We start from the raw sequence: 27,834 nt of genomic DNA, 5'->3' as shown, positions 1-27,834 counted from the left end.
AAGGCTTCTTATTTTAGGTCAGGGGTCTTGGGTCTCCCTCCTTGGCTGACCACCCCGTTGGTCTCAAATCTCTGAAGGTCAGAACTTTGGGGTTGAGAACTTTATATTTTACTGTCATAAATGAGTCAAGATGCCAAGTGGCCAAATTTAGACACTTTATCTGTCAGGTTTGACCTCTCTATGTAGATTGAGTTTTCTGCAAGTAAGACTGAAGTAAATAGTTTGAGTCATTGGAGACTTGTTTCTCAGCTCGAGTTTTATTATTGTCTGTTTATGCGAAGAAAGTGTTATCTGCACTTCCACTCATTGACCAGATGGGGGCGTATAAGTAAACATGTGAGAGTGGAGATGATGAATTATGAAATGGGCATTAATAATGAACCTTTAAGGCAAAGTCTTGGCACCCTAGACTCATATTTCCAGCTTTGTTTATTCCCGTTATAACAGACATCTCAGAATTAGACTGCAAAGGATTTACTGACCTACAGCATATAAATGTGGTGCATGGTGAAATAATGTGTTATGAAATGCATTCTATTATTCAGCATTTTTTATGATATGTAATCACTGCTTTCCACTAATCATCCTAGTCGTTGAATTGTGTACAAGCTCTTTCCTATCAATGTTTGAATTAGGGGCTTAACGGTTCATTAGGGGTGTTTCGGTATGGTTCTACATGAGCTATATTCAGGGGGAAAAGGACTACTGTTAAATCAAGAACATAAGAACAAATAATCAAGCTACAAGCAACAGCACAAATAAATACAATAGAGCAAAGATATAAATAAAATAAAGAGTGCTTACCAGGTTATTTAGGTATCTAAAGTAACAGTAGTTTTCAGGAACAGAAATTGAATAAAATAATCAAATGTAAAACAAAATTGCATATAATCTTCACTGTATAAATTAAATAAAGATTAATATTTTTTAAAGCTATAAAAGCTATTCAGTCAAGAGCAGTGATTGATTTCCTTGTCTTTTGTTGTTTGATTAACATTAAAAACGCATACAGACAGCAGGAATATTAGGCTGTTGTCACTTTAATAATGCACGGATCCAGTACACTGATACTGAACGCATGCGTTCTTTCTCGACTGTTTATGTTCACTTAAGCAATAACCTGCTATGTTTGCTATAGGATACTCTGCAAGACAGGCATGTTGGCATATTTTTTGTGTGAATTTGCCCATTCAAGCGCAAGACTTGAAAGAGAACTCAATATTTGCACGCTGTGTTAGGCGCAGCTTTCTGTGTGTGTGCTTTCGGATGAGTACACAAATCTTCTCACAACGTGTGCACAAGTTCTCTTTCGCGTGTTCTTGCTCTTGAATGTTTAAATTGGCAAGGCCTAAATGAGTTTAGTTTAAACACAGATAGCAACATGTAAACAGTACAATAGTACGGTTTGAATTTTTTTTTAATGTTTTTTTTAAATTATTTTTACAGGGAACCGTTACACCTCTAGATTTAATGTTTTAAACATTAAACAAGAGCTGTTCACTGTTTATAGATGTTTGTGCCAGAGGAGGTTGTGTCAGCGTTAAGTTATGCTACAGTTATGTTTGCATTGGCTGTATACTTCCAGTGTAGCAAGCTAAAATATATGAATGATAGAAAATCGCTTTACAGTGTATTTATTTGGTTCTTAATCATGAAAATATTTAATGTTATTTATTTCATGGCTTTTCAATTGCATCAAGTTAGGGGTGGGCAATATTACCAAAACCTTATGTAGTGATAAGCTTCTCTTTTGTTGTTAAAGGCTTCTCATTACAAGTTTGGGAGGATGGTTGGTTGGTGCGTGTTGTGTTCCAAAGTTTTATATAACAACTGTGGTCTCGAAACTCTGTAAACCCGGCAGATCATAAGCTGCTCACATGTAAGAACACAGTGCCATTCTTCACTTAGAATCACGTAGGCCTAGCACATATATTCATTTAATTAAATCGCAGCCTTTGCTATTTGATAATCGCCCTAAGCCATATTTCAATTTCGGAATTATTTTTATTAATCATGCAGCCATATATGTCATCAAACCAACCAGCCCTATATCATATTGCCAAAGCTAGAAATCATCAAATTAAAAATGTCTTCAGTTAACAAGCTCACTTCGCAAAGTTCACATAGAGCTAACAGGTAACAAGCTCACTTCGCAAAGTTCACATAGAGCTAACAGGTAAAGAAACACTTTTTTGATGAGCTAGAACAAGATTACATGCCATAAAATATTGATGTTTATTAGGAACGATTTATCTGTGCACATTAGGCTTGGGCGGTATCCAAATTTTGATACCGTCAAACCTCCTCCCTATTTTACCGGGGTATACGGTATTACCGTGACTAATTAAAAATTATGACATAAGGCTCAGACAGCGTCACCAAACTGTTGGCTTGTGTCTACACCGTTCAGAAACTGAATACCAGATCGGGCATAAAAAACACACAAAAAAAATCAAGGCCAACCCGTGCACGTTGTGTCTGATCCCGGCTGATGGCATTAAATGTAATATGAGCCGTAGCCCTATTTAGACTAGACTATTTTTAATACGTGGGCCGTTATAATATAGTGGCGCCAAATAATTGTTTAACCCAGGTGCTGAAGGGGTGGTAGATATAAATACTATTTATAAATGAGCAAAAATGGGACAATTAATAATATTTAATTATTTTAATCATGACAATTGTATTCATTTTATTAATTCATTTAAATTAAATTAACAAGCAACAAGAAAGAAGGGCATTTGTAAATCCGGTGACACGCGTCCATTGATTTTTATTAATACAACTTTTCTGTCAGTGCTGCAAAGACTAAGTTGACGATCGCCATCTCCTAGTGAACGCGCATATATAGAGAGAAATGCAAATCATGGATTGCATAATCAGAAGGTATAGGCTAGCCTTTTTTTTTTGTTTTGAATTGTTTCGTTTAAAGAAATTGACGATTGATATCTGCGTAGTGAACGCGCCTACAGAGAGAAATGCACATCATGGATTAATCAGAGAGTATGCTGCCTATATTTCTTTTCCTTTTGAATTGTTTCGTTTAAAGAAATTGATGAATCGCCATCTCCATAGTGAACGATAGAGAGAAATGCACATCATGGATTAAATAATCAGAGAGTAGGCTAGCCGATTTCTTTTCGTTTGGAATAGTTTCTTTTAATTTGATGATCGCCATTTCCGTATAGAACGCGCATAGAGAGAAATGCACATCATGGATTAAATAATCAGCGAGGGGCCTATTTCTTTTCGTTTTGAATTGTTTCGTTTAATAAAATTTCAAGCTTTATTTAGATATCTGTCAGGTCTGTGAGACATACACTGAGTTTCGGTTAATCTATGATGAGCTTTCAATGCAAGTGACCGCGGCGCACCAGCGCACGATCATGTCATGATTATGTTGTCTGCTATATTTGATTCTTATTTATTATTGGTTGATAAAAAAAAAAAAATTAAATTAGGATACAATTTATACAAAACGAAATTCACTTTAAAAGAAAGGCCTTTTACAAAATGAAACTTAATTAAGTGGTCAATGTCTGACTCCCGATGCATCCCATCTTACTAGTGCTGTTCAGTTTTCATTATCAACGTAAAAAAAATAACATTATAATATTTTAACAAATATAAACGAATGCGCTTATTTAATGAACTCGGGGCAAAATGCATCCTCGCAGCAGTGAGTGGGTGGTTGTTTCGGAGGTGCGACATTAGGTTAGGTGTTTCCATCTCTCACCTTTTTTATTGCAACATTTACAAATTGCCTCGTCAGTATTTACCGCCTCTCCCTTCCCTCTCTCTCTCTCTCTCCTCCACACTGTCACTTGATGACAACTACATAAGCATTTTTAGGCATTGAATAAATTATATTTATTTATTATATATAAGTGCCGGTAATGACGGTATTGAAACTGATACCGTTGCTATTTTAAGACCCCGCGGTATACGATATTACCGAAATACCGCCCAACCCTAGTGCACATCATTATTATTATTTTTTTTAATTCATGCATCCTCGTAAACTTCAATCAGTATAACTTCTCTTCCCTCTTGCAGCATCATCTCATATCTTCTCTTATGTGTTTAATGGTGCGAGGGCTGGGTAAACAATAGCTAACCACAACCATCCAATCAATTCTCCATGAACAAAACCAACAAAAAAAAAAAGAAAAGAAAAAAAGACTATCACAACTTCTGTTTCATGTGGACTTTAAGCATGCATTGAGAAGGGAATAGGATACTGTGGGGGGACAGTTCGAGCTGATTGACTTTATTTTTACGCTCATTAAAATGAGTTAATGAGAATAATATGACTTTATTCTGTACCCCTTTTGAAGCTGACCAGAGATTGTCCGATGAGTTGTCAGAGATAAACGATGTTTAAATAAGTGGCATCCTGTATAGTCTTTCAAAGGAATGAAGGTTCTGTGCTCGATCTTGCAGGGCTTTCTAGGGATATTCGGAATAACATTCTTTCAAGACAACGTCTTGGATTGTTTAGCCCCGTAATATGTTTTTGTAGACCCTAAAACATGGTCATATATGGGTTTGTGTAGTGTCTATAGCTTACGTAAGCAAATCCCCCTTGAGAGACCGTTATCTAGCGAACTGCCGGCTGTATACATAATCGAGCCCTGTGGAATGTTTTGAATGCTTTGGAATGGGAACGACCCTTCCTTACTTTATCCCACTCTTGAGTCCAGACTTTTCCGGATCCTGTGCCCGATTCCTTCGGGTGCGGTTCCTTTTGTTGTTCCCCCGATGGACGAAGAAACTGCATCAGCATTTGCTGTTGAGGAGTTTGACAAGGTTTTATTGGAATTCGACATGCAGGATTTCACACCAGAAGCGGGAGAGTCCCAAGAGTCTGAGGTGCCTGACACCAATATATCAACTTCGGCAGAGAAGACATCACCAGATTTAACCGTGGTTGATGATTTCGTCCCCGTTTCGGCTTCTGTGGCAGATACCATTGAAGATATGTTAGAAAAGGAGACTATTTCTGATTTAGCTACTGAATCGGTTTCAGTTTCAACTGTAGAGATGGATTCAGTGGCTCCATCATTAGGATCTGCTCGTGACCCACATTCAGCCCCAGATTCAGCTCTGGTGGAGGCGTCAGAGACACACACAGCTCTGGAGACTGAAGGAGCGCATGATGGAGAGTCAATGTCAGGTTCTGTTGTTCAATCGACCAGCATGTCTGATTCAGATGGGACTTACATGATCCCAGATCCAGATTGGGTGGCAGAGAGAGGTAGGATTGGCTCTTACTGTCTTGACACGTGCATATTTATTTCCCAAAAACCTACATGTTGCTTGATCAGTCTGTTTGATCTTGAGTTTTTGCTTATCTGCGATGAAGATGGGCACAAGTACCTCACTATTCAGATTGATTGTGAAAATACGATGATTATATGACCTGAGGTTTCTTTTAGCTTTCAGACATGTCACAACAATCATTAGGGATCAGTTCTTGATCTCTGTTAAGAACTTGCACACAAACTGCATCACAATCATTTCCCAAAGTAGGGATGGGACGATTCCCGGTTTCACTATAAACCACGATAAAATGTACTGACGGTTAGTAATATCGTTTAAAATTCAATTATCATTAAAACCGTGTTTGATTATCGCGATTTTAATAACTCACTATAAATCCTGACCAGCCAGCAACAGTCTGACGCAGGCGCGCAATGATGGTTTTTTTTTTTTTTTTGAGAAGTAATGGCGGAAGGCAGTGACTGTGTTTGGGAGATTTTTCAGCCTTTTAAGAGAACCAAATCTGAAGTGTGGTCAAATTTTGGCATTTACAAAAATCCTGAGGGAAACTTAATCGAGGATGGTCACTCTGTCTGCAGAACATGCATAAAAAAAGTTGCTGCAAAAGAGGAAACACTTCAAATCTGCCGAGCCGTCCTGTGTGACCATCATCCACTGTTGTAGCGAACGCAAGGCAAGTTAACTTTGATCTCAATACTAAAACTACTTCTGGGAAATAATTGGGCACAAAATGTTGTTTTGAGTTGAAATATTTTATCTCACTCACTTGAAATAAACTTGAAGCTTCCGTGAAGAAAAGTTCGTAGCAAGTGGCTTTGAGCCAAAGACGAACGAACAAGTTCAAACAAGAATATTAAGAGTGACATTTAGGAGATAATAATGTATATTCTTTGTACACTTATAACACCGATTTTTTTCTTACCACATAATTACGGGGACATATTGAATAGAGATTAATGTCTCTATTCTTACCTGTTAAATCCATTTTGTACACCGTACAAAACTCGTCCAGACAAGATGATCACAACAATATTATCAAATTCTGTAAACAATAAATCAACTCTGATTTCATTTCCAATACAATCAAAAACAGAGACGCAAGATGACAAGTTGTAACGTTATTTGAATGAAATGAGAGCGCCCGTCCGTTGTGATACATGGATGTGCGCTGTGTTATAATATGTTGCTATTGACGACGGTCATTATAAGGAAGGAAATGCCACAGAATAGAATCTTACTTTAAAAAGTGCATAGAGCTGCTTGTTTTATTTGTTTGTTGATTCTCATTTATAAAACTTGTTGAAATGTTTCCAGTGTGAGCCTCAGTTCTTTTTTAACACTTTCATATTTTTTTTAACAAAACCGTGATAATATTGATAATCACGATAATTTCAGTCACTATAATCGTGATATGAAATTTTCATACCGTCCCATCCCTATCCCAAAGTGTCGTTTGTTGGGAAATAAAACAACGTCTCTCTGTAAACACATCCTTTGAAACAATGGCGAGGAAAAAGAATTGGCAAAAGGTATCGGAATCGGCCCATTTTATTGTAAAAACAAATTGGCAGTCAAATTCGGCCATGGAAAATCTTGATCAGTATATTCCGATTTAGCATTTTCAATGTTTGATTAGTTGATTAGTGCATCAAGTACAGCAGTATGAAAAAAGGAAGCATAAATGCAGTTGTTTCCTTTTTTCTTAACTTCCACAGTTGCACATTTAGAGATGTGATTTGTTAATCATGTACAGCAGGAAAATGTGGCCCAATTTGGCAGCAGACAGCTAATTTACCAAAAACATATATACCGTATATACAGTGCAGTAATTACAAATGTTTACAACCCAACCTCCAAGTGTGGTTGACTATCAAGGTTTCCTCTTTTTGTATTGGCATTAATATTTTAGTAGCAGTGATTTAAAGTGGACGAATATAGATTCAGAGTGGATGTTAGCATGCTTGGGTAATATATTTTGGCATTCTTACCATATAGAATATATAGTTTTGCACATCTCAGCATCTTATTGGGGAAGTTTATTTGCTCCATGTTCACTGCAGTGTCCATGCAGTGTGTTTATTTTCATTTAGATTAGAGCCGACCGTTGTATCGGTCTGCCGATATTATCTGACTATATGAGACTGATATCAGTATCGGCGTATATGACGCCGATATGAACTCTTTTTTTTTTTTTTACAGAACATATAACGCGGATAAAATGCTTGTAAATTTTGTAACTACGTAGTTTGACCAGCAGAGCGCACTCCATTTTTGCTACTGGCGACCCAGGTCACTGTGGTGACACCAGCCAACACATCAGTAATGAGGTCTCTTCAGACACGGTGTAAGATGCGCGCACACATTAGCTTCCACTCCACTGACAAGGTATGAAACATGGCTAGCTAGCTAATGTAGCAAATGAGTAGCAAATGAGTATGATAAGTACGGCTGTACTCAACCAAAGAAAATCTTGGTCGACTGAAGTCCTGAAATTTTCAACTAAAAATCGACAAAAAAATTACGTTAGAAAAAAAAAAGTTAAATTAAAATTAATTAAAAGGCTATTTGCAGTATATTAAATCATTTTTGACCTAATTATTTTGCACTGAAATGAGTCTGACACACGAGTCTGTCGGCTCTGACAGCGTTGCATCACGTGCACCTGCGCAATATCAGAGCCTATGATTTCTGAAAATAGTACTATGTTGTCAACTAGTGATATCACAAGAACTGTTGAGGAATATAGAACATAATTTAGACAATTATTTTTGTCAAGTGTTATTATAATAATAAGTTATAACTGTCATTCAGTTCATCATTTCAGGCTGAGACACGAATAGACTATTAACTTAAAGCTTTTACTCTTAATAAACACAAAAGGCACGTCCACTTTAATTAAAAATGAATATTTATTAAACAAACCAGATCAAGAGCAGAAACGAAATAAAGGACATAACTGATACGCCGATTCCGATATGTTCACAATAGCTTAAAACAGACAGGGTAACCTAACACAGACAAGTTAGCTTACCGCTTTTAGATGATATGTCATGTTTGTCGTCGAGCTGTGGAAGGCAAACTGTTGCTTGCAAACTTTGCATTCGACCTTTTTCCCGTTATCAATTTTAACAAAATGCTGCCACACTGTTGATGTCTTTGTTGTTGACATGTTAGAAGAAGACTGACTATTAAACGCTCTCACAATTAAATAAATAATATTCAGCATCAAACCTTCTATAGCCTACTTATCTGTCTCTCTTCTCCAGTGGGTTGGGCTAATCCAAAAAAAAGTGAAAACAAGGGGGTGTTCTGAAGACAGTCTGTTACCTGTGAAACAGGGGTACTCTGAAAACACCCCCATTAGCAGTTAGTGCTTTCCCCCTGATGAAATGAGCGCGGCAAAACTGATGAAATTAACGCGCAAAAAGTCGACCATCAGAATTTTAGTCGAACCAGAACGTTTCGACCAATTAAAGGCAGGGTAGGTAGAAATCCCCCAAAATACTCTTTTTCCAAATTTGTTTAAACTGTCTTTATATATCAATGCATAATTAAAATGTAAGTACTCTGGAAAAGAAATTATAAAAATCGAGTGTCTGTAGTCCTCTCAGGACTGTAATAAACACAGCTCATTATTCCATTAACTCCCACCCCTCCCTTATCGGCTCCTTCCAAAGCCACGCCCCCAAAACGCATGAACGCGCGATCCCGTCCGTTCGCTCAGCTGGAAGAGTCGGACGCGTTTACCAGCGCCGAGCAGAGAGGAGCGCAGTGCATGTAGTGACATCATGTCCGAATCACAAGTAATAAAATAACTAACTTTATCAGAATGAATTTAAACAATTAACATGGCTGTTAGTACTCACTATCAAGCTCGCACATCGATACTGGTAAAGTTTAAAATATTTTACTAGCTCGTAACGGAATCAAACTAAATATAAGGCAAAGCTATAAATAGCTTAATTGATACACGTTTGCCATTACTATCAGTTACACTGTGATGAAGGTGAATTTGTAAGATTCATAACATAAGATTATTTACAGATAAACTGAGTAACATGCACTCAAACACCTTCTCACAACTGCATTGCAGACACAAGATAATATAACACACAAACACAACATATATTGTATAACACATACAGATACACAGTGTTGGGAAAGTTCACTTTCTACATGAACTAGTTCAAAGTTCAGTTCACAAATCACAAAAAAAACAACTAGTTCAGTTCATAGTTCATACTTCACAATTTTGAACTAAGTTCACGGTTCCAAAAAAGGAACTAGTTCATTTTTATTTTTTTCCATATGTTGCTGCGAGCTATTTTTTTTTAAATTATTGCCACAACCCATATACAACCACAGACAGCGGTTATTTTATCGGCGGGCAAAGTTTGCACAGAAATGTAAGATTTTTCCCATCTTCACCGACCTTGTCTTAAAACTGATCTTACGATACGATGCCTCGCCGCTGCTTTGTCGACTACATGCTGCTTTTTGTTTTTATGACGCATGCGGCGGCCGCGGTGCGACACTGGTGGCTTGTGTTGCCAGATTGGGTGTTTTTTCGCTACATATTAAGGCCTGTTTACGTGTGTTTTATCCGGGTTTTCGCCTGGAAGGCTATAGAAATCTGGCACCCTATTGAACGAAGTTAAACTGAGAGCGCGTGCGTTCACAGACACCAGAATGAACGCGTTCACAATAAAGCCCAATTTATACTTCTGCGTCGAACTTACGCCGTAGCTACGACGTAGGCTGCGCGTAGCACGCGTACCCTTCGGCGTACCCTGACTGTACCCTAAATGTAACAACGCGTCAATTCTACGTGGACGCAAGCGCTGTGATTGGTCTGCTCAAACCGCTTCCTCGGGTTTCACATGCTCCCTCTGCATGCGTTAACGCGGACAACGACGCAGAAGTATAAATTAAAACCAAAGCGTAGTCTACAGCGTAGAGGCTCCGGCGTAGGTCCGACGCAGAAGTATAAATCAGCCTTAACGTTCATCAGTCAGTAATACAGTACGTTCAGTTCACGTTCGCCCAAAATATGAACGAGTTCAATGAAAGCGTTCAGGCACAACACTGCAGATACAACATAAAATATAGGTAAACATATGTAGAGCATATAACAACAAACCAAACGTGAAAAAACGTAGCAGGTAGAGTTCACGGTGAACATAGGAACAAAGTTTAGGCAGAGGGTAAAGCTAGGTATAAAAATAGATCCCCTAAACTTTTTAACCTAAAGTTAGATTTGGGGAAATTAAACAAAACAGCTTTCAACTGCAGATAGGCCTATTGCTTATTTATCGTCTCAACCCTGGCTCACTAACAGTAACATTATACCAGTCGACACCAAAGTTACACTGTCATAGCTAAGGCAGTGTAACGTTAGTTATGCTAAGGGTTAGGTAGCTAATATTAGGTAGTTAGGTGTGCTAGTGATACATGCTTCATGAAAAAATAAATGCCATCAAAATGAAAACAGCAAGATTACCTGTCCAGCAGAAATAAAGCCATCATGGAGTCACTTTTCAGCCCCTTGAGATCCCTCAGTTGTCGCCACCGCTGGAAAAGCCCGCCGATATTGACTCTCGTATGATTTCTTTATTTATCCAAAGACTTTTTGTTCATAGCCTTTTCAAATACTGTCTTCCTTTTTTTAACTTGTTTGACTTCGCTGCCTCTTTATGCAGGTACTGAGAATTTTGACTGTTCTTTCTCTGCCATAATTGTTATTACTAGCTTCCGTGCCTCTTCAAACGGGTGCGCGCATTTGGGCTGCTCCTGTATCAGCAGAGGTGGTATCCATGGTAGCGAGGGAGAGTGACAGTCGCCCCAGCCAATCATTTCTTTCGTCCCGAATGGAATAATGAGCTGTTTTTAAAACAGTCCTGAGAGGACTACAGACACTCGATTTTTATCATTTATTTTCCAGAGTACTTACATTTTAATTATGCATTGATATATAAAGACAGTTTAAACAAATTTGGAAAAAAGTATTTTTGGGGATTTCTACCTACCCTGCCTTTAATCGACTAAGCCCTAATGATAAGCTCGTTGTGAGAGTAAAAGGACATTGTTTATTTACTTTATATTGTCTCATCTGTTGACAACGTAGCGTTACATCACCATTCAACAGACTCCACCGCACTGCTAACTAGTTAGCAACTTACCTTTAAGACTGCTTGTCTGCTGCTGCCTGAACAAGACAACGGACGCGAGCGGGCGCGATGTGACAAAAGACAGTTGAACCCATTATAATAAGTGATGTTGTTCGCACTGGGTGCGGCGCGACACGAGCGACAAATCTCCGACAGTAAACTGATGCCTCGTTCTGCTTTGTAACAGGCGCTTCGCCGTGTCCAGCGTAAACAGTTGTTGCGACGCGAGCACCACGCATCCGGTGTAGATATATATATTTATTTATTCTGTTTATGTATACTGTATTCTATATACAGTGCCAGTCAAAAGTTTGTACACACAAATGGGAAAGTGTGTCCAAACTTTTGACTGGTTCTGTACTATAATATACACATAAATAATATTGCTACTGTATTATAATATAAACATACATAATATCGGCTGATATATCGGTATCGGGCTTTTTTTTTTACTTCTAAATATAGGTATCGGCATCGGCCCCCAAAAATCCATAGCGGTCGTGCTCTAATTTAGATCGACAGTTTAATTTTTAGAACATTTCCTCGACCGCAGAACAACACTTAAACTTCCACTTGTGGATGTGAGAACAGTATTTTGTGACATTTATTATTTACAATGCGCTCATTATAACATGTTTATCAGATGTTCGTGCACAGATGTTGCCAGGGTTCCACAGTAATGAAAACCTTGGGAACCTTTTTCCTGCGCCCCATGACGCTTTGCGTGAATTATGTGTGTAACTACTGTTAAACTGTAAAAAATCAGTGAAATGTTCGCTATATGAGCACAATATTACACTTTTTTTTTTTAAACTGGTCAACATTAGATAACATATTCTACTCACCACTGTTCACACCACGAACATTAAAAGGAAATTTAAATGTGTAATAAAGCATCAACAAAGTACATTCAACAGACCATGAATAACCCCAAAAGTGCGATTCTTTCATCAGCAATATTACGGTCGGGTTGAATATCACCATCGTGATAATATCTGTATTTTGTAACATACGTTACCTTAACAAAAATGTTCATTATCTTTAGCATTGCGTGGTAATATTTCAAAGTGCTATATGTCATTTTGACACATTTTTTATTTACCTGCTTTACAAACATTCCAGTAAACGCTGTTAATAGGGATTAAAAGTGAAAAGATGATACAATTACATTTTAAATCATCTGTGTGAAAACTAACTTGGAAAGAGAGGATTTGGGGAGAAAAATGCTCCATTCTTCCTGCATTCCAGTGAATGATTAATGGGACATATCGTAAATAAAATCGGGAGAACAGACCATAATTGCACAGTATTTTATGTTTTCTTATTTTCATAACGTTACAGCAGAATACAAAGGGTGAAAAAGAAAATAATCAGGAGGAAAAGAATGCAGAGTCGGAGAAGAGCTCTTCGCAGATATTCTTTTGAAAATACCAAGCGTCACGTTATTACGTTTGTGACGCCTGAAAATAGAGCGTGAAGTTAAATGTACTGCTCATTCACTCAAACTGACGAATAATGATTACTTAGCCAAGTTTATATTTTGAAATTATTTCTTTCAGTCTTCTTGAATAGAATTTACCCAAATCGGAAGTGTCAGCCATAATTTAAAACGCAGTCGGCTTGTCAGGAATTAAGTGGATAAATTGTGATTTCCAGCCATGCAACTGGAAAATATGGAGTATTTACTCTAGTTTGTTTCAATGAATATTAATTTCTTTTTTGTGTGCAATCTCTATAAAGTGTTTAATGAGATTTTTTTATTGATAATTTATTAGAAGTTTTTGGTTAAAAAGAGTGTGATACAGCTTTTTTGAAATTAGGCCAAAGAGATGCTTAATTTCAACATGTGGGAGAGTGATTTCTATTCAACATAATGTATGTGATAAAGAAACAGCAGAGAGAGAGAGAGAGAGAGAGAGAGAGAGAGAATATGGGTTAATGTTTCCTTTGCCACTCCCTCATCAGGCCGAGTGCTGAACAAACAGTCCAGATATGATCACAGACCAGTCTCAAAGTCTTCCTGCTGGCTTTCCTTTCTGTTGTAATATTCACATTTATTTTGCAACTTACATAATTATGATTCTAAATTGTTATTGACTGAATATTGAGTTCATTTAGAGATTTCATCTGTTTGTCTAATGGCAGCACTTGACCAGATTAGTGTCCTGTACACAGTTGCAGACAGGTTATATACTGCAACCTTTTTAGTATCTGGTATTTGGAGGGGTAGTTAAAGTTAGCAGCCCCCCCCCCCCCCCCCACCTCGGACGACTCCAGTCACACAGAAGACTTTACGATACTTGTCCCGTCTTGACGTTCGTTTTCCTTCTGTTTCTTCTCTCTCTCTCTCTTCTTTCTAGATCTCTTTCCTTTTCCATTCTTATTCTATCTGTTTTTTCCCCCACTCCTTGTCGTAGCTCCTCCTTTCTGAGATAAAGTGCGAAGGTAGAGACTCACAGATCAGCAGGGCGTTACTGTCTGTCCCGTTCAGAGTGTAAGTAACTGGCTGTTATTTGCCTTTAGTTGGTTGTTTATTGGGAAAGTGTCTTTTTGGGATTGTGGCTTTCATGTGTTTGTGCCTGTAATGGGGATTTTTTGGAATCTGCTGTGCTGGTGGTTGATATTGTGTGATTAACAATGTGTTTGTGAACTGAAAAAAATTATCTTCAGTTTAAGTTGGGTGTTTTGTTGCACTCGTGTGTCTTGTGTGAGTTTTAGATAAACCTAATGCCTTACATCTAGGCATCTACACCGGACATGAGTGGCTTGTTGAGAAGCGTCAAAACTATATCACTCCACTTATAATCAAATCAAATCACAAACACTGACAAATTAAGCTTCGTTTGACATACAACGCATTTATATTATTTATACACTGCATGGCTACTCTAGCTATATTTATTTTTCACATTTGTCTGAAATAAAATTAGATTCATGTATGAATTAATTGATCTAAATTTAATTTCCACAGAATTTGATTAAATGTTTGAATTAACTTGCTCTGAATAATATGCGTTATATATTCAAGTATAAATTTTCTTCTGAGTTTGATTTATTATGTTGACAAATTAATTTGCTCTGAATTAAATGTTTTATATATTTTTTTGAATTAATATGCTCTGAATATTATGTTATATATTTATGAATGAATTTACTCTGGATTTTATGCGATACATATTTATTTATTAATTTGCTCAGAATTTTATGTTTATAAATTAATTTGTGCTGAATTTTATGCATTTTATATTTATGAATGAATTTGCTCTGAATTTTATGAGTTATATATTTATTAATTATTTTGCTCTTAATTTTATGTCTAATATTTAGGAATTAATATGCTCTAAACTTTGTTTTGTATTTAAATATATAAAAGACCATGTTTTTGGATCATTACTTTTTATATACAGATGTGTGTGTGTGTGTGTATATGTGTGTGTGTGTGTATATATATATATATATATATATATATATATATATATATATATATAATTTATTTTTTTTTTTTCTAAACATGTGAGCATATTATCTATACAATTATATTATTTTATTATATTATATTATATTATCCATTTTTATACCAATAGATTTCCATTATTTAGAAATGTTTTAACAACGCTTTTCTCATAGTTTACCGTTGGGTTTCAATCACTGGTTCAATCTGACAAACAAATTAAGATGATATGCTGCTTTAAGTATCAAGAACCTCGTGATGTCATCTGTCATGCTGCAATGTGACATCATTAGTCACTTCCTGTGTTGACACGACTGACCTGGTAGAAAGGATGGTGATGCAACCGAGATCCAAAGGTGCCTTGTCACTAAAGTATTGGCTATATAAAGGAGTTTGAAACCAGAGATGGTCAGAAAAGTGTTCAGTTAAGAGCATTTTTTACAACCTTACTTAGTTCTGTGTGTGGAAGTGCTTTCTGTTCGTTTCCTGAGCGTATGGCTTTTGAATATTGATTTATATGTGCATTAAGAGGTGTGTCTGTTTATGCACATGCATTTTGCACTTTACTTCTGGCTGAATCTATCCCTGTAGGCATGCAGTTTTAGAGCAGTCTTTACATGTGAGGTTGTCACCACACCCCTTATGAGTGAAGCGTGCAGTGATTTCACCATCTCGGTCATGTGATTCATAATAACCACTCCAGCTGACAGAGACGTGTTTCGAACAGACTTGACAAATGCTCGTTGAAACCGGGTTGTTGAATAACCCGGTTTCAACGAGCATTTGTCAAGTCTGTTCGAAACACGTCTCTTTTTGGGGCTCTTATCGTTTCATTACTAATAGATTTATGTTCTTAATGCGCAGAACAACTGTGAATGTGAATCTGAAGCAAACATCTTAATACTTGAGGTTATGGATTTGAACAGACCTGCTAATCCATAGCTTCAGACACTTTTATCCAAAGTTTTATCTGTACACATTCCCTCCCTGAGAATAAAACCAATCTGTTTTGTTTTTGTTGTTTTTTTAGATGCTCTTCTTGCGGATTTGGAGTCCACAACCTCCCACATTTCCAAACAAGCTGTTTTTCTGTCAGAAGAGACGCCATATTCCTACCCCACAGGAAGTGACTCTTATCAGGACGTGTCCTCCTCACCTCCTCCTGCTGAAACACTCAATGGATCTTGGGTAGAACAGCCAGAATCAAAGCACTCTTCGACCCAGGTAAAATGCACCATTACTTCCTGAAGGGTTTCTTTATTCCACTGGCTTTTTGTTGGTCTTTATATGAGTCTACTCGGTTATCCTTTAACCTTACAACAAATACCAGATGCCGTCCTGTTCCACTTTCTGCCTGTTGTGCCCTTGAGCAAAGCTTCAGTTGCTCCAGAAGCTTGTGCCATTAAGCAGTTTCAACATATTCTTAGTTTCTTTAATGGGTCCATATTCTGCATATTTGTATAATTTTAGTCCAGATTACTTGGACTAAAACCGTAAAAGTTTAGTCTTTTTTTATGGCCATTTTTCACCCTCTCAATGGTCCTTAAAATTAACCAGACTGTTTATGCTGCTGTAACTTTAAGATAAAAATGAATATGCATTGATATTATAAGTAATGCATCAAAATTATTTTTTTTACCAAAATGCATAAATTGAGGTTTTAATTTAACCAAAAACTGAAATCTAAAATAGCTTATGAAATAATCAAATAATTTATCAGGTTTATTTAATAATCAACTAAAATAAAACTGTTTTACATATATTTAAATTGTACATAAAGCCAATTTTTAATAACCAAATTCTGTTTCTACTCCAATTTATTGTTGAAATATAAACATTTAAACAGTGGCTGTAATAATAACTTATTTTCATGACATATTTATTCAAACGCACATTAAATAATGAAGACAGCAGGTTAAGTAAATGTATAATAAATTATATATACTGCATATATTTAACAAAATTCTTCTCTCTAGAGTTTGAGAAAAAAAACGTTTGAGAGAGAGCATTAGGTCAGGTTACATTTATTTCTATAGCGCTTTATAGAAAACAGCTTCACATTAATAAACGAAAAAATAAGCGTTAATGGTGTAAGATTTATCAATTATGAAATAATTTCAATTTCAGCTGTAAAGCAGCTTTACAAAAGACTATAGTGTTATTATTCAGCTCAAGTCAGTTCAGTGTTGATTCAATTGTTCAAAAACAGTGTCGATGTTGCAAAGTTAGTGTCATTATCCAGTTCAAATTTTGTTCTCATCTGATAGTGTCAGTGCAGTTAAACCATAATAATTGTCTTTTAAACCATTTAGCAGGTCCTTGAGACCCCAGGTGTATCGTAGTTTTTTTTAGTATTATATTTTTGCTATTTCTGCTCCCATCTGTAAAGTAAAAGTGCTTAAATGTTAAACCGACTATTTTCTTTCCTCAAGTCTTTCAGCTCGGCTCCGAAAAGCACCAGTCCTCGCGTGTCTCAGTCTGACGAAGAGCACGTCTATAGTTTCCCCAACAAGCAGAAGACTACTGACTCCCCCGCTGCCGTCATGAGCTCATCACTGGGCAGTAACCTGTCGGAGCTGGACCGCCTGCTGCTGGAGCTCAACGCTGTACAGCACAGCACACCCTCCTTCGCTACTGAAGGTGAGCGCTTCAAAACAGCACTACCTTCGGATGAGACGTTAAACCGAGGTCCTGACTCTCTGTGGTCATTAAAAATGAAATAGTAGGGTTTTAACCCTAGCCTGGTCCCACATTTAATTTCATTTGTACATGGAGTCTGGCAACTGCTCCATTGACAAGCGTTAACTTCCTTTTAGGCGGGTACTCTATTTAAGTCTAAAATTATTGGATCTGCCCAGAGTCACTGGATCTGCCGCAACCAAACGCTAACGTTTGGTCGTGACGTATGCCTAGCGTTCGCCTTAGCCAACTCATTCACCACTTACGGAGCGAGCTGGAAAATCAAACTTTTCCCGATCCCCGTGAGGAGGTTCTTGCTCCGGCTTTAACTTCTTGATATTCGGCAGCGTTGCCACAACGGACCGAATGGCTTCGCTCACATCTTTCTCTGCTGCCATTACTGAACTACTATTTGAATATAACTCAAAATAACGCACGACATCAACGTCATCGTTCTCAGCCACTCCCTCTGTTCGCTGATTGGCCCGGTTAAAAATTGATCGGAGAAAACCAAAGTCTACAGCACAATCCCAGACCTAGTACTGAAGAAAAAGGAAAATTGAGTGGACGTATGTAGGAGGGTGGAGCCAGGCTAGTTTAACCCTGGCATCCTGGCCAAATTTGCCCTTTGGCCTCTGTCCATTATGGCCTTCTAATCATCGATATACCGATTGGCTTCATCACTCTGTCTCCTCTCTACCAATAAGCTGGTGTGTGGTGAGCTTTCTGGCGCAATATGGCTGCCGTCGCATCATTACCTCACTTTGGTGGTGGAGGAGGAGATTCCCCCTTCCATATTTGAAGTGCTTTGAGTGTTGAGAAAAGCACTATATAAATGTAACAAATTATTACTACATGTTGTTAAAACATGCACAAATGTGGATGTTTTTTTATATTTCATATTTCACAGAGACCTACCCACCTAAACCAGCCAGCAACGCCCAGCGCTATGTCCCAGAAAACGGTGTTTCATCAGTAGTGAAAGCACCTCCTCCAAAGTTAGAGAAACCCAAACGCAGTGCACCCGGTCGGGGGACAGAAGACGTCAGGCCCAGTGTGGAGAGCCTGTTAAACGATTTGGAGAGCTCAGTGCCGGCCCCTGCGTAAGCTTACACACTGCTGAAAACATTTGATTAATGTAATTTTTATAAATATCTGTATATATTTTATGATATAATAATATTAAATGTGTATTTTATTATTTAAATATTTAACATTTGTTTTACAAACTTTTTAGTGAGTAGAAACAAAAAATGTTTTTTCATAATAACTTGACACAAGTTGATAATATGTTGTAAGGCTGGGCGGTATGACGATATATAACATGGAAATTATATAAAATGTTTATTGTTAGAGATTTTTCTATATCATTAAGCAAATATATCCGCATAGCTCAGTATTACTTAAAGATATCGACACTTTAGAGTGATAAAGAAACATGCATGATGATTGAGAAAATAAAGAGCGTATATGATGTTAAAAAGAAAGAGTTAAACACAATAAGCCTTAATGCACGAGCAGAAAGCCACCTCTAAGACTATGCAGTGTTTGATTATTTAATTTAGGCAGAATTCTTTACTACATGTTAAATTAAACCTACTGTAGCTGAAAGAATTATATTTTTGTATCTTTGGTCTATTGTATTCGTCCTATTGTTTGTAATTAGCTTCTTTGTTCTTATTGTTAATACAAAATTAAAAGCCCACCCCTAATTTGTTGTTTAAATTAAAAAAATTCAAATAATTTATCAAAATCCTTTTTGAGTTTAATTTAGTTGATTTTCTTTATGGTCTTTTGGACTCCACTGTAGTAAACATTGATGTTTAAATGAGCAGAATGTTGTAAACAAATCAAGACTTCAAGTGCCTTATTTGTGTGCTAGACCTTTTCTTACATCCCATTTTTATATGGTAAAATTTATAGACCCGCCCCATCAGTGCCGATGGTTCCTGAGTTGAGAGAAGTTCAGGAAGAGACTCCCACCCAGCAGCAGGCCAGAATCTCAGCCTCCTCTGCTACACGAGAGCTCGATGAACTCATGGCTTCACTGTCTGACTTCAAAGTTCAGAGTAATGTAAGTCTTGGAGCTGGAGAGACAAATGACATTTACTATTATTTTTTACGGTTTCTAAAAACGTTTCTTACAAACAAACTTCCCAAACTATGGTCCATTACTTTGCCACACAGTAGAATATGAGTCTTATAAAAAAAAAAGTTTATATGCTTTTAATTATCAAAATCTAATTAAAAAGGCAAATAATCTGGCCTATAGCATTACAAGAGCTTTTTGAATGAGTTGTCAGTGGCTGTGTGTTTTAATGTTGTGATTTATTATATGCGTGTCTGTGAGTGCTGATAATGATTATCAGATAGTAAACAGTAGATTATTATCAATCAAGGCCTTTGAAATGAATAAAGGTTTATATGCCTTGTATGAGGGCATGCTCTCATGGGTCCATTATAAAGGTCTTGTTAGCATATCTGTCTTGGACGTGAGCCACACTTCGGTTGAAAAGAGAGAATATGGAATGCTGTGTTGTGGTGTCATGTTTATATCTGGAAATTCTGGTGATCATATTTGCTTTCAGGTTGGTAAACCAAATATCCGACTTGTACTTTGTTGCATTCTTAGAATACTTTTTTATTGAATAAATAAGACAAACTTTGCAAGATTACATAACTCATTGCATTAAGCCACTATTTTCATGCATAATTTTTTAATAAGATAATGGATCATTCCCAGCATGCCTTCATGATTCTACTCAAATGCTTTCCTCCCTTTCTCTTTGATTTTTGTTGTCGTCTTACTGTTGGTTGTCTAGTCTGGCTCTGTGTCAGTTAAGGAGGACTCACTATCCACTAAAGGGTCAGAACTTCCCAATCTTGTGGTAACTGAGAGCCTCACAGTCCCTTCTGTCCCAGTCCCAGAGGCAGAGGTATCTGACCACAGCTTTCCTTCCTCTAATTGCACATCGTTTCTGCTGGAACTCCACATTGTTGAGGAATCAATAACCAAAGCTCCAGTGTCCAGCCCCACGGTGCACTTCACTTCCTCCAAGAGCCATTCGGATAAACTACTGGTAGTTTCTAGCACAAAGAGTCCAGTCCCTGAGTCTTGTTTATCACCAGAACCATCTGCGAAAACTTCAAGCCTTCCGCCATCAAGTTTAAACAAATCTGAAGCCAATTCACCCAAGATCTTCAACCTGAAAACCTCAAGTCCGATTTTGGTTTCCAAAAACAGTGCACCCGTGGTTGCAAAGGCCTCCTCACCAGTTATAAATCGAAGGATTTCTAGCCCAGTGGCTAAAAGCCCCAGTCCACCAGAGGTTATGAAGAGCTCAAATCGAATTGTTGACGTGAAAAGTTCTAGTCCTGTAACAATTGCTAAAACCTCTAGTCCAGTTGTGGTCAGAAAGAGCCCAAGCCCTACTACAGCTGTTAGAGCAACCAAAAGTCCTTTCCCTGGAGTCCTTGCCAGGAGCCCAAATCCTGATCCAGGGATTACTTGCAAGAGCCCAGTGCCAACTCTCATTGCACTACCGGCTCCTCCAGTTTCAACCCTAACATTAACTCCCAAGCCATCCAAAGAGAAACCTGATAACTCCAAACCTGGCATATTGGAAATAAGTCTTCCTTGCCCCGAGCCTCTTCTGGAGGAAGCTCTGGACAAGCTGTTGACGTCTAGTCTTTCCCAACCAGAGCCAGTGAAACTGCTTGAAGAAGATCCTGGCTCACCAGAAATGAACGATGACATTCTGTCACTTTTTCATCATTCGACGCCACAGGGTGGATATAAAGACACACAAACCCCCTTAACTGATATCGGTTGGACAGACGACTCCTTATACCCTGGAGCGTCAGATGTTTCTCTGGATCTTCCACTTCTTCAGCCATCAGCGGTTGAAAGGCTCTCCGCTTCTGGACAAGTATGAGGCACACCATCTCTGTCAGACTGTCTCTAATTTGCACCCCTAAATAAAGCGAGCATGATCGAGAAGCATGCTGAACCACGCACGGCTGTTTATGCTTTCTCAAATACACAAGCATGATCCTTATACCAAGGGGCCTGTTGATATCCAATCTGAACCTTTCCATCCTGCTCAGATGGAAGCACCAACCATTAGCAAGTTAAATATGCCTCTCAAAAACCCGATACCCAAGTATAAATGTCACTTAGTGCTAGTCCTAAAATTGGAGGGCTAGTTATTTAATTTTGTTTGGTTTGTAGCTGCTATTCAGTTGCATTGCTTTGTATCGTGTTTTTGGAAAGCTTGAAAATTGAGGAATCCAACTTATGTGTGGTGCATGAAATGGATAAGATTCTGTGGAAGGAGTCTTTGGGATGTTCAAATGCATGCCCTGACCCGCTTCCTCAATGAGGTGTATGGCGTTAAAGGGACAACAAGGCTAGGCTTGCTTGTTTCTTTGCAGTGTTGCAGTGGTTTCATTGTGCAATTGCATTCCATCTTCACTTCTTTCTTTCTTCAGGGCACATGATGCTTTTTAGATGCAGGAGATGTTTTGCAAAGTGGTTATGTACTGTGGTCCCATATTCTGATGGTCTTGCATGATGCAAATAACTTGCAGTTGCTGTTTAAAGTCTAAGGGTGTAACAGTTGAGTCATTTTCTCAATACATTAAAATCATGCAGATTCACATGCATCAATCATGTAATATAGCTTTTAAAGGTGCATTGTGTAATATTTCTGTGGATCTGTTGACAGAAATGCAATATAAGATCCATAACTATGTTTTCAGTGGTGTATAAAGACCTTGCATAATGAACCGTTATGTTTTTATTACCTAGAATGAGACATTTATATCTCCATAACCGCTGGCACCCCCTTCTATGGAGGTCGACATATTGTGTCGTCATGTTTCTACCGTAGCCGACAGCGAACACACAGCGCTGACACAATGATGAACAAGTAACAATAATATTCGCAATAACATATAGTATTACTGAATAATTAAGTAAACATAATTTCTTAATTTATCCTTGTAAAGAAACCTCATTGCTGAACTGACTACTCTCTGCTGTCTCAGACGATGACATATTTTCCTGTCGGCCACCGTTACTTTTGTTGGTTGCAATTCGTAACCTCACCACTTGATGCCGCTAAAAATCACACACTGCACCTTTAAATCATGAATTATTTGTTTGCCAGTAACAATACTTTAAAATGTTTAAAATTGAAAGAATTGCAGTTTGTTGAAATTATGTACAACATCTGGGGAATATCGATTTTATTTGAACTGTCAGCGAAACTTTTTCCAAAGTAGCTTGTCTGTCTTTTTCTTACCTATAAAGGGAAGTATTTAAATAATACTATAAATTCATTTACAAATATATTGCATGTATTTGTTGTTAATCAAATCATTTTTTTATATTTAATTAAATTTATACACTCCGAATAAAAAAAAAAGTTTTGAATCAAATTTCACATTTAATTTACATGTATTAGTTAACTAACCCAATGGATGGATTTTTAGTAGTGATAGCAATTTTAACCTTTTAGTCCAATTGAGAATTGCTTTGACAATTTTGCATTGCTTTGGCATGTGTTTGCTTTAGTCTTTATACCTGCTCTTGCATCTTTTCAAATTGTTTGTAGAAGGTTAGAGTTGTTCTTACTGTGAGTCATGAAGAGGATGTTTCAAGCTACGCTTTGCATTGGCCCAAATCTGATGGGTGTGAGGTTACAGTACTGATTTTTATCCTGCTGCCTGCTTTTTAAAGGCCTTTGGACTGGATATTTGATATCTTGAATAGCGTTTGCAAAAAGCATTGCATGATCTTAAAATTTAAAGTGGTGACTTCATTAATGCTGCCTCTCTGCAGCTTAAATCGGTCATCAGACGCACAAAGGAAACGTCCAATGTTCACCCAATGTTTCGTGACGGCCATATGCACAGAAAAATGGGCCCGCTCATTCTCAACAAGAGTAACTCGCAAGATCTACTCATTGAAGAGCTGCAAGGGAAACTGGGAATCGGTCGCACTGGGCGGCCACGAAAACGGCCGGATGATTGGCTTACGGAAGGGATCATTGTCTGTTCCAACCCAACGCGGTTAAGAGAGGAAGGTGGTGTATCACCAACGGTTGATAAGGTAGTGTAAGTCACAAGATTACTGGTGGAACTAACAAAAGCTTGCACAAAAACATTTCTAGATTTGGTTTGTTATATAAAACTGGCTTTTTAACCTTTATAAAACATTTTTAAATAGAGCGCATCAGTGCGTGTCCACTTTTTCCATGGCGTTAGTTCTGGAAGAATTTTTTCCATTCATTTTTCCCACATGGACTTTTTAAAAGTCTGTTAAAGCCTTGAACCAAACCAAACAAAGGTGAATCACAACATTACAAACTTTTATTTAAAGCAAAAAAGTATTTTAAAATCAGGTTCAAGACTACTTAACGGCTTTACTAAGGGAAAGAACTTCAATCCCATGAACCATTGTATGAAAAACTATGGAGAACTATTATGATTAATTTAAAATTGATTTATATATATATATATATACATGCATATTTTGCAATAAACTAAATATATATATAAATCAATTTTAAATTAATCATATGTACACAAATACACAAACATTTAAGTATTTTGAGTGTTCACTGCTGAGCTGAGTGTTCTATAGCTCTTTTGACACTAAGATTCTCGACGCGATTCTCTGATTGGTGGATTTTTTTTTTCTTTACAGCATCATGGGTAATGTAGTTTTTCACCATGAATTCTGCAGTTAAACACAATTCTTTAAACTGTTTGTTGAAATAATGCAAACTGATGGCTTCAGCTAAAGCGTTTACCATTGTTAAGTTTACAACTCTAAAGACAGACCTATTGTGAGCTCTTTAAGTTATTGTAAAAAAACAAAACGATCTTCCTATGGAGAAAATGAATGTGATTTTTACTTCTGGAACCCGACTGATACACAATATTATGCATTTTGAGTTTTGTGTGTTGTTTCACATTTCTTTGTCCATCAGATCATCATTCCTCCAGACTTGCCCTGTCCTCCGAAAAAAGTCCTAACCCATCCTGTCCCAAAAAAGCCAGTGGCTGTGGTACCCACTCCTCCCCCCCCACCACCTCCTCCACCTCCTAGAGAGCCCTCTCCTCCTCCTGCTCCTCCTCTTCCTCCTCCTCCCCCTCTTCCAGTTCCGACTCCGCCTCCACCTAAAGACCCCACCCCTCCTCTATCCCCTCTACCCAAACCTGCGACCCCACCCCCTCCACCAAAGGTTTTATCATCTGTGGGATGCCAAACAGAATACGAACCTCTTTTTCCACCGGTACAGGCATGAACTTGCTCTCTCCTTTTATTTGCATCTGATCCGAGCTTGCATTTTTGTCATAAGGGTTCGCACGGTCATGAAAAGCATGGAAACTTCAAGGAATTTGTTTGGCAAAAGTGGAAAAGTCATAGGAAACTGGTTGTATATTGGGTTGGTGTTGAGTAAAACTGATCCACAATCCATAGTGAATCATTAAAGACAAGTCAGCCATCTTTAGAATTTTGTGTTTGAACTTCAGTTTTTACGGTAGCTTCTACAGCATCGCTGCCGAAGAATAGCTGGTAAAGTTGATTTACTTATTGTAGAGTTAACGGAAGTTATCATGAGCATTGTAATGTTTGAAGCGGATGTCATAATAAACATCAGTAGACCGGGAAGATTTTAAAACTAGCGGTTTATTCATAAATCTGTAAGGTCTTAGCTCCATGCTGTGGAAATACAAACCGGAAGACCAAACACAACGAACGTTCAGGCTATACAATACAGGTTGTGTCAAAGCATCTTCAGATTAATAAACAGGAAAATGTTAATGATACAGAAGTCATAAATTATTAAATGAGTTCAATTTCAGGTGTAAAGGAGCTCTAAAAAGACAATAGTGTCATTATTTAGATCCAGTCAGTTCAGTTTATTAACAGTGTCGATGTTGCAAAGTTAGTGCTTATTCAGTTCAAATCTCGTTCTCATCTCATAGTGTCGGTGCGGTTAAATCGATAATATTACTGAATATTAACTGTTTTTTAACCCCAAACTGAGCAAGCAAACTCATCCAGGTGACCGTAGTGGAGAAAACCTTGGGAGAGACTGAATGTGAGAGACTATGATCTATGAATGAGTGGATTCTTTTCAAGTTAATCTGTTGAACAAATCAGTCTGAATTAATCTTTAGTGAATCATTTAGAATTTGAATATGAATGTAAATGTGAATGATTCCTACCCAGTAATCGCAAACTACTGGAAAGCTCATGAAAAACATTTTGAGAATTCATTGGTCAGAAAGTGTGGGGGACCCTGTGCTTTTTCGATCCATTCTTCCATGCTTTCTAGCATGTTGCTTATTGAGCATATGCTGTTATGTGATTGACCTCCAAACTGCGCTCACACTAGGAGTGCCTCAGCATTTATTAAATAGTTTGCTGGTGCCAACATGTCCCATGAAGACTTCTGGGACATGTTTTTTCTCTGGATTCCTGGTACGTGAGCAAATTCTGTTGCCAACGAAGTTGGTTATCAATTACAGTTGAAAATGAAGCAGTCGGTCAAGTTAACATTATTTAGTAAATGGATTTCCATTCTAATAAAAAAATTATATAACATGGCTATTTTTTATTACAGCTTTTGTAGCAAGGGCACCGCCATCTTGCAGTACTACAACTGAGTTGTTTGGCTGCATTGGATTAACGAAGATTATTATAGTTTTGATTTTGGTCTTTGATTTTTCTGCCTAGTTGCTGTGATCATTACTAGTAATAGATCAACTCACCAGGTAAACGGCCAATATAGGACTCCAGTTGTATTTGCAAGGCAATTATGCTGATAAAAAATGAGCGAACAAAAATAATTCAGGAATCCAGCAGTTAAAATCTTTGAGACAGAATGCAAAAGAATCAAAAAAAGATGATGGCAAGGAAGATGACAGGATTATGGATGATGTTTGGAGGTTATCAAACATTTGGAGTCCTGCTTGGTAAACAAATATTTATTTTGCGGTTTGCATCAGCTTTGATCTCTGCATGTAGTGGTGTTTATAATGGTTGTGGTTCATTTTAATTTCTGACAGTCATCTTGTCAACTTATTGAATATCCAAGTATAACTATGGAAATCTTGAGGCAGTGGGACTTTGTTTCTGGATGTGTATCTGGAAGTGAAGCAGAGCTCCTCTCCTTTTCAGCAGCAGTTGCATTTGTCCTTTGCTTTAACACTAAAAATATTATTTTTTTACATCCAGGAGCAGTGCAATAGTGGTCTCCCTTTTGTCTTCTGATGCCCTGCGGCTTTCCAGTTTCCATCTTTCACTGTCTCCGTCCTCCACTGTCTGTCTATAACTGTCTCTCTACCGTTGTATCTGTTGAACTCCGGGAAGACAACCAACCCCTTGACATCACAGGTTTTAGTACTACAAGATTGTGGCACCCTTGCAAAAAATTCTATAACAAAACATTGTTTTTCTCTTAAATGTATTGTGTTTATCTAATATTTGATTAGAGTGGAAATCCATTTTACTAAATAATATAACTTGACTGACTGCCTCATTTCCACTTCCTGTTTTTTGGTTGATTTTTGACTCTTTGAATCTTTTGACTCCAGGGCTGCGCTGGAGTACTTCAGGAGTAGCTTGTTTAAGTGTGAGATCATAAGCAGAAATAACAGAGGATAAATAGGTTGCTAATTTTGCTTTGTGAATAATGCTTCTGTGTCACGGTTCTTTGAATTGAGAGCACGGAGATGGGGTTACTGTTACACCAGAACTTCTTGACCCATAGCCTTGTTTGGTCTGTCATCTGATTATGTATTTAACACCTTCTTGCTCCTCTTGTATTTAGGGAAGGTTACTCAGGGAGCATGAGATTGATTTCCTTAGATTAGTAAAACAGACATGATTCACAACCTTTCCATTTATGTGAAATAAATTTAAATATAAAATTGCAAATGTTGCATATCTAACCAGATTTGGTGTTTAAATATAATAACTATTGCATGTGTGTGCTGGATCATGTATCTCTGATGATCTGTCGATTGGCTGTCGATTGCTGATTACTTTCAAGGCTGTGAAATAAGACGAATGCAGTAAACGTCGCATGCATTGCTGTTAATTCGGTTGATTACAAATAAGTGCTGGAGTGTTTCAGGGAAGCTGAGAACTACTTTAAGTGTTGTGAATTGTGTAGTTTAAAAACCACTAACATCCTGTAATGGATTGACTAATAAATGATGCAAGTAAATGTG

The 27,834-nt window shown here is 37.5% G+C and overlaps 1 protein-coding gene across 10 annotated transcripts in view; it reads left to right on the top strand.

Moving 5' to 3' along the window:
- The window catches only part of pxna (paxillin a), a 43,062-nt gene that overhangs the window by 8,716 nt on the left and 6,512 nt on the right, over positions 1-27,834 (top strand). The window contains exons 1-8 of one of the 10 annotated variants that reach the window (XM_077241800.1): positions 4,704-5,257; positions 15,932-16,125; positions 17,334-17,541; positions 18,491-18,683; positions 19,504-19,654; positions 20,403-21,509; positions 23,426-23,695; positions 24,579-24,884. In XM_077241800.1, coding sequence (XP_077097915.1) covers positions 4,762-5,257; positions 15,932-16,125; positions 17,334-17,541; positions 18,491-18,683; positions 19,504-19,654; positions 20,403-21,509; positions 23,426-23,695; positions 24,579-24,884 — 2,925 coding nt within the window. In that variant the 5' untranslated portion in view covers positions 4,704-4,761. Of the gene's footprint in view, positions 1-4,410; positions 5,258-13,423; positions 13,945-15,931; positions 16,126-17,333; positions 17,542-18,490; positions 18,684-19,503; positions 19,655-20,402; positions 21,510-23,425; positions 23,696-24,578; positions 24,891-27,834 lie in introns of those variants that run through there. The other 9 variants (XM_077241805.1, XM_077241804.1, XM_077241802.1 and 6 more) reach the window with 9 other exon arrangements.

Source organism: Siphateles boraxobius, unplaced genomic scaffold, assembly GCF_051911475.1.
Source record: "Siphateles boraxobius isolate OS27281-9 unplaced genomic scaffold, OSU_SipBor_1 24, whole genome shotgun sequence".
Classification (NCBI taxonomy): domain Eukaryota; kingdom Metazoa; phylum Chordata; class Actinopteri; order Cypriniformes; family Leuciscidae; genus Siphateles; species Siphateles boraxobius.
The sequence above is the reverse complement of the archived record's forward strand: the minus strand, read 5'-3'. Positions and strand labels throughout refer to the sequence as shown.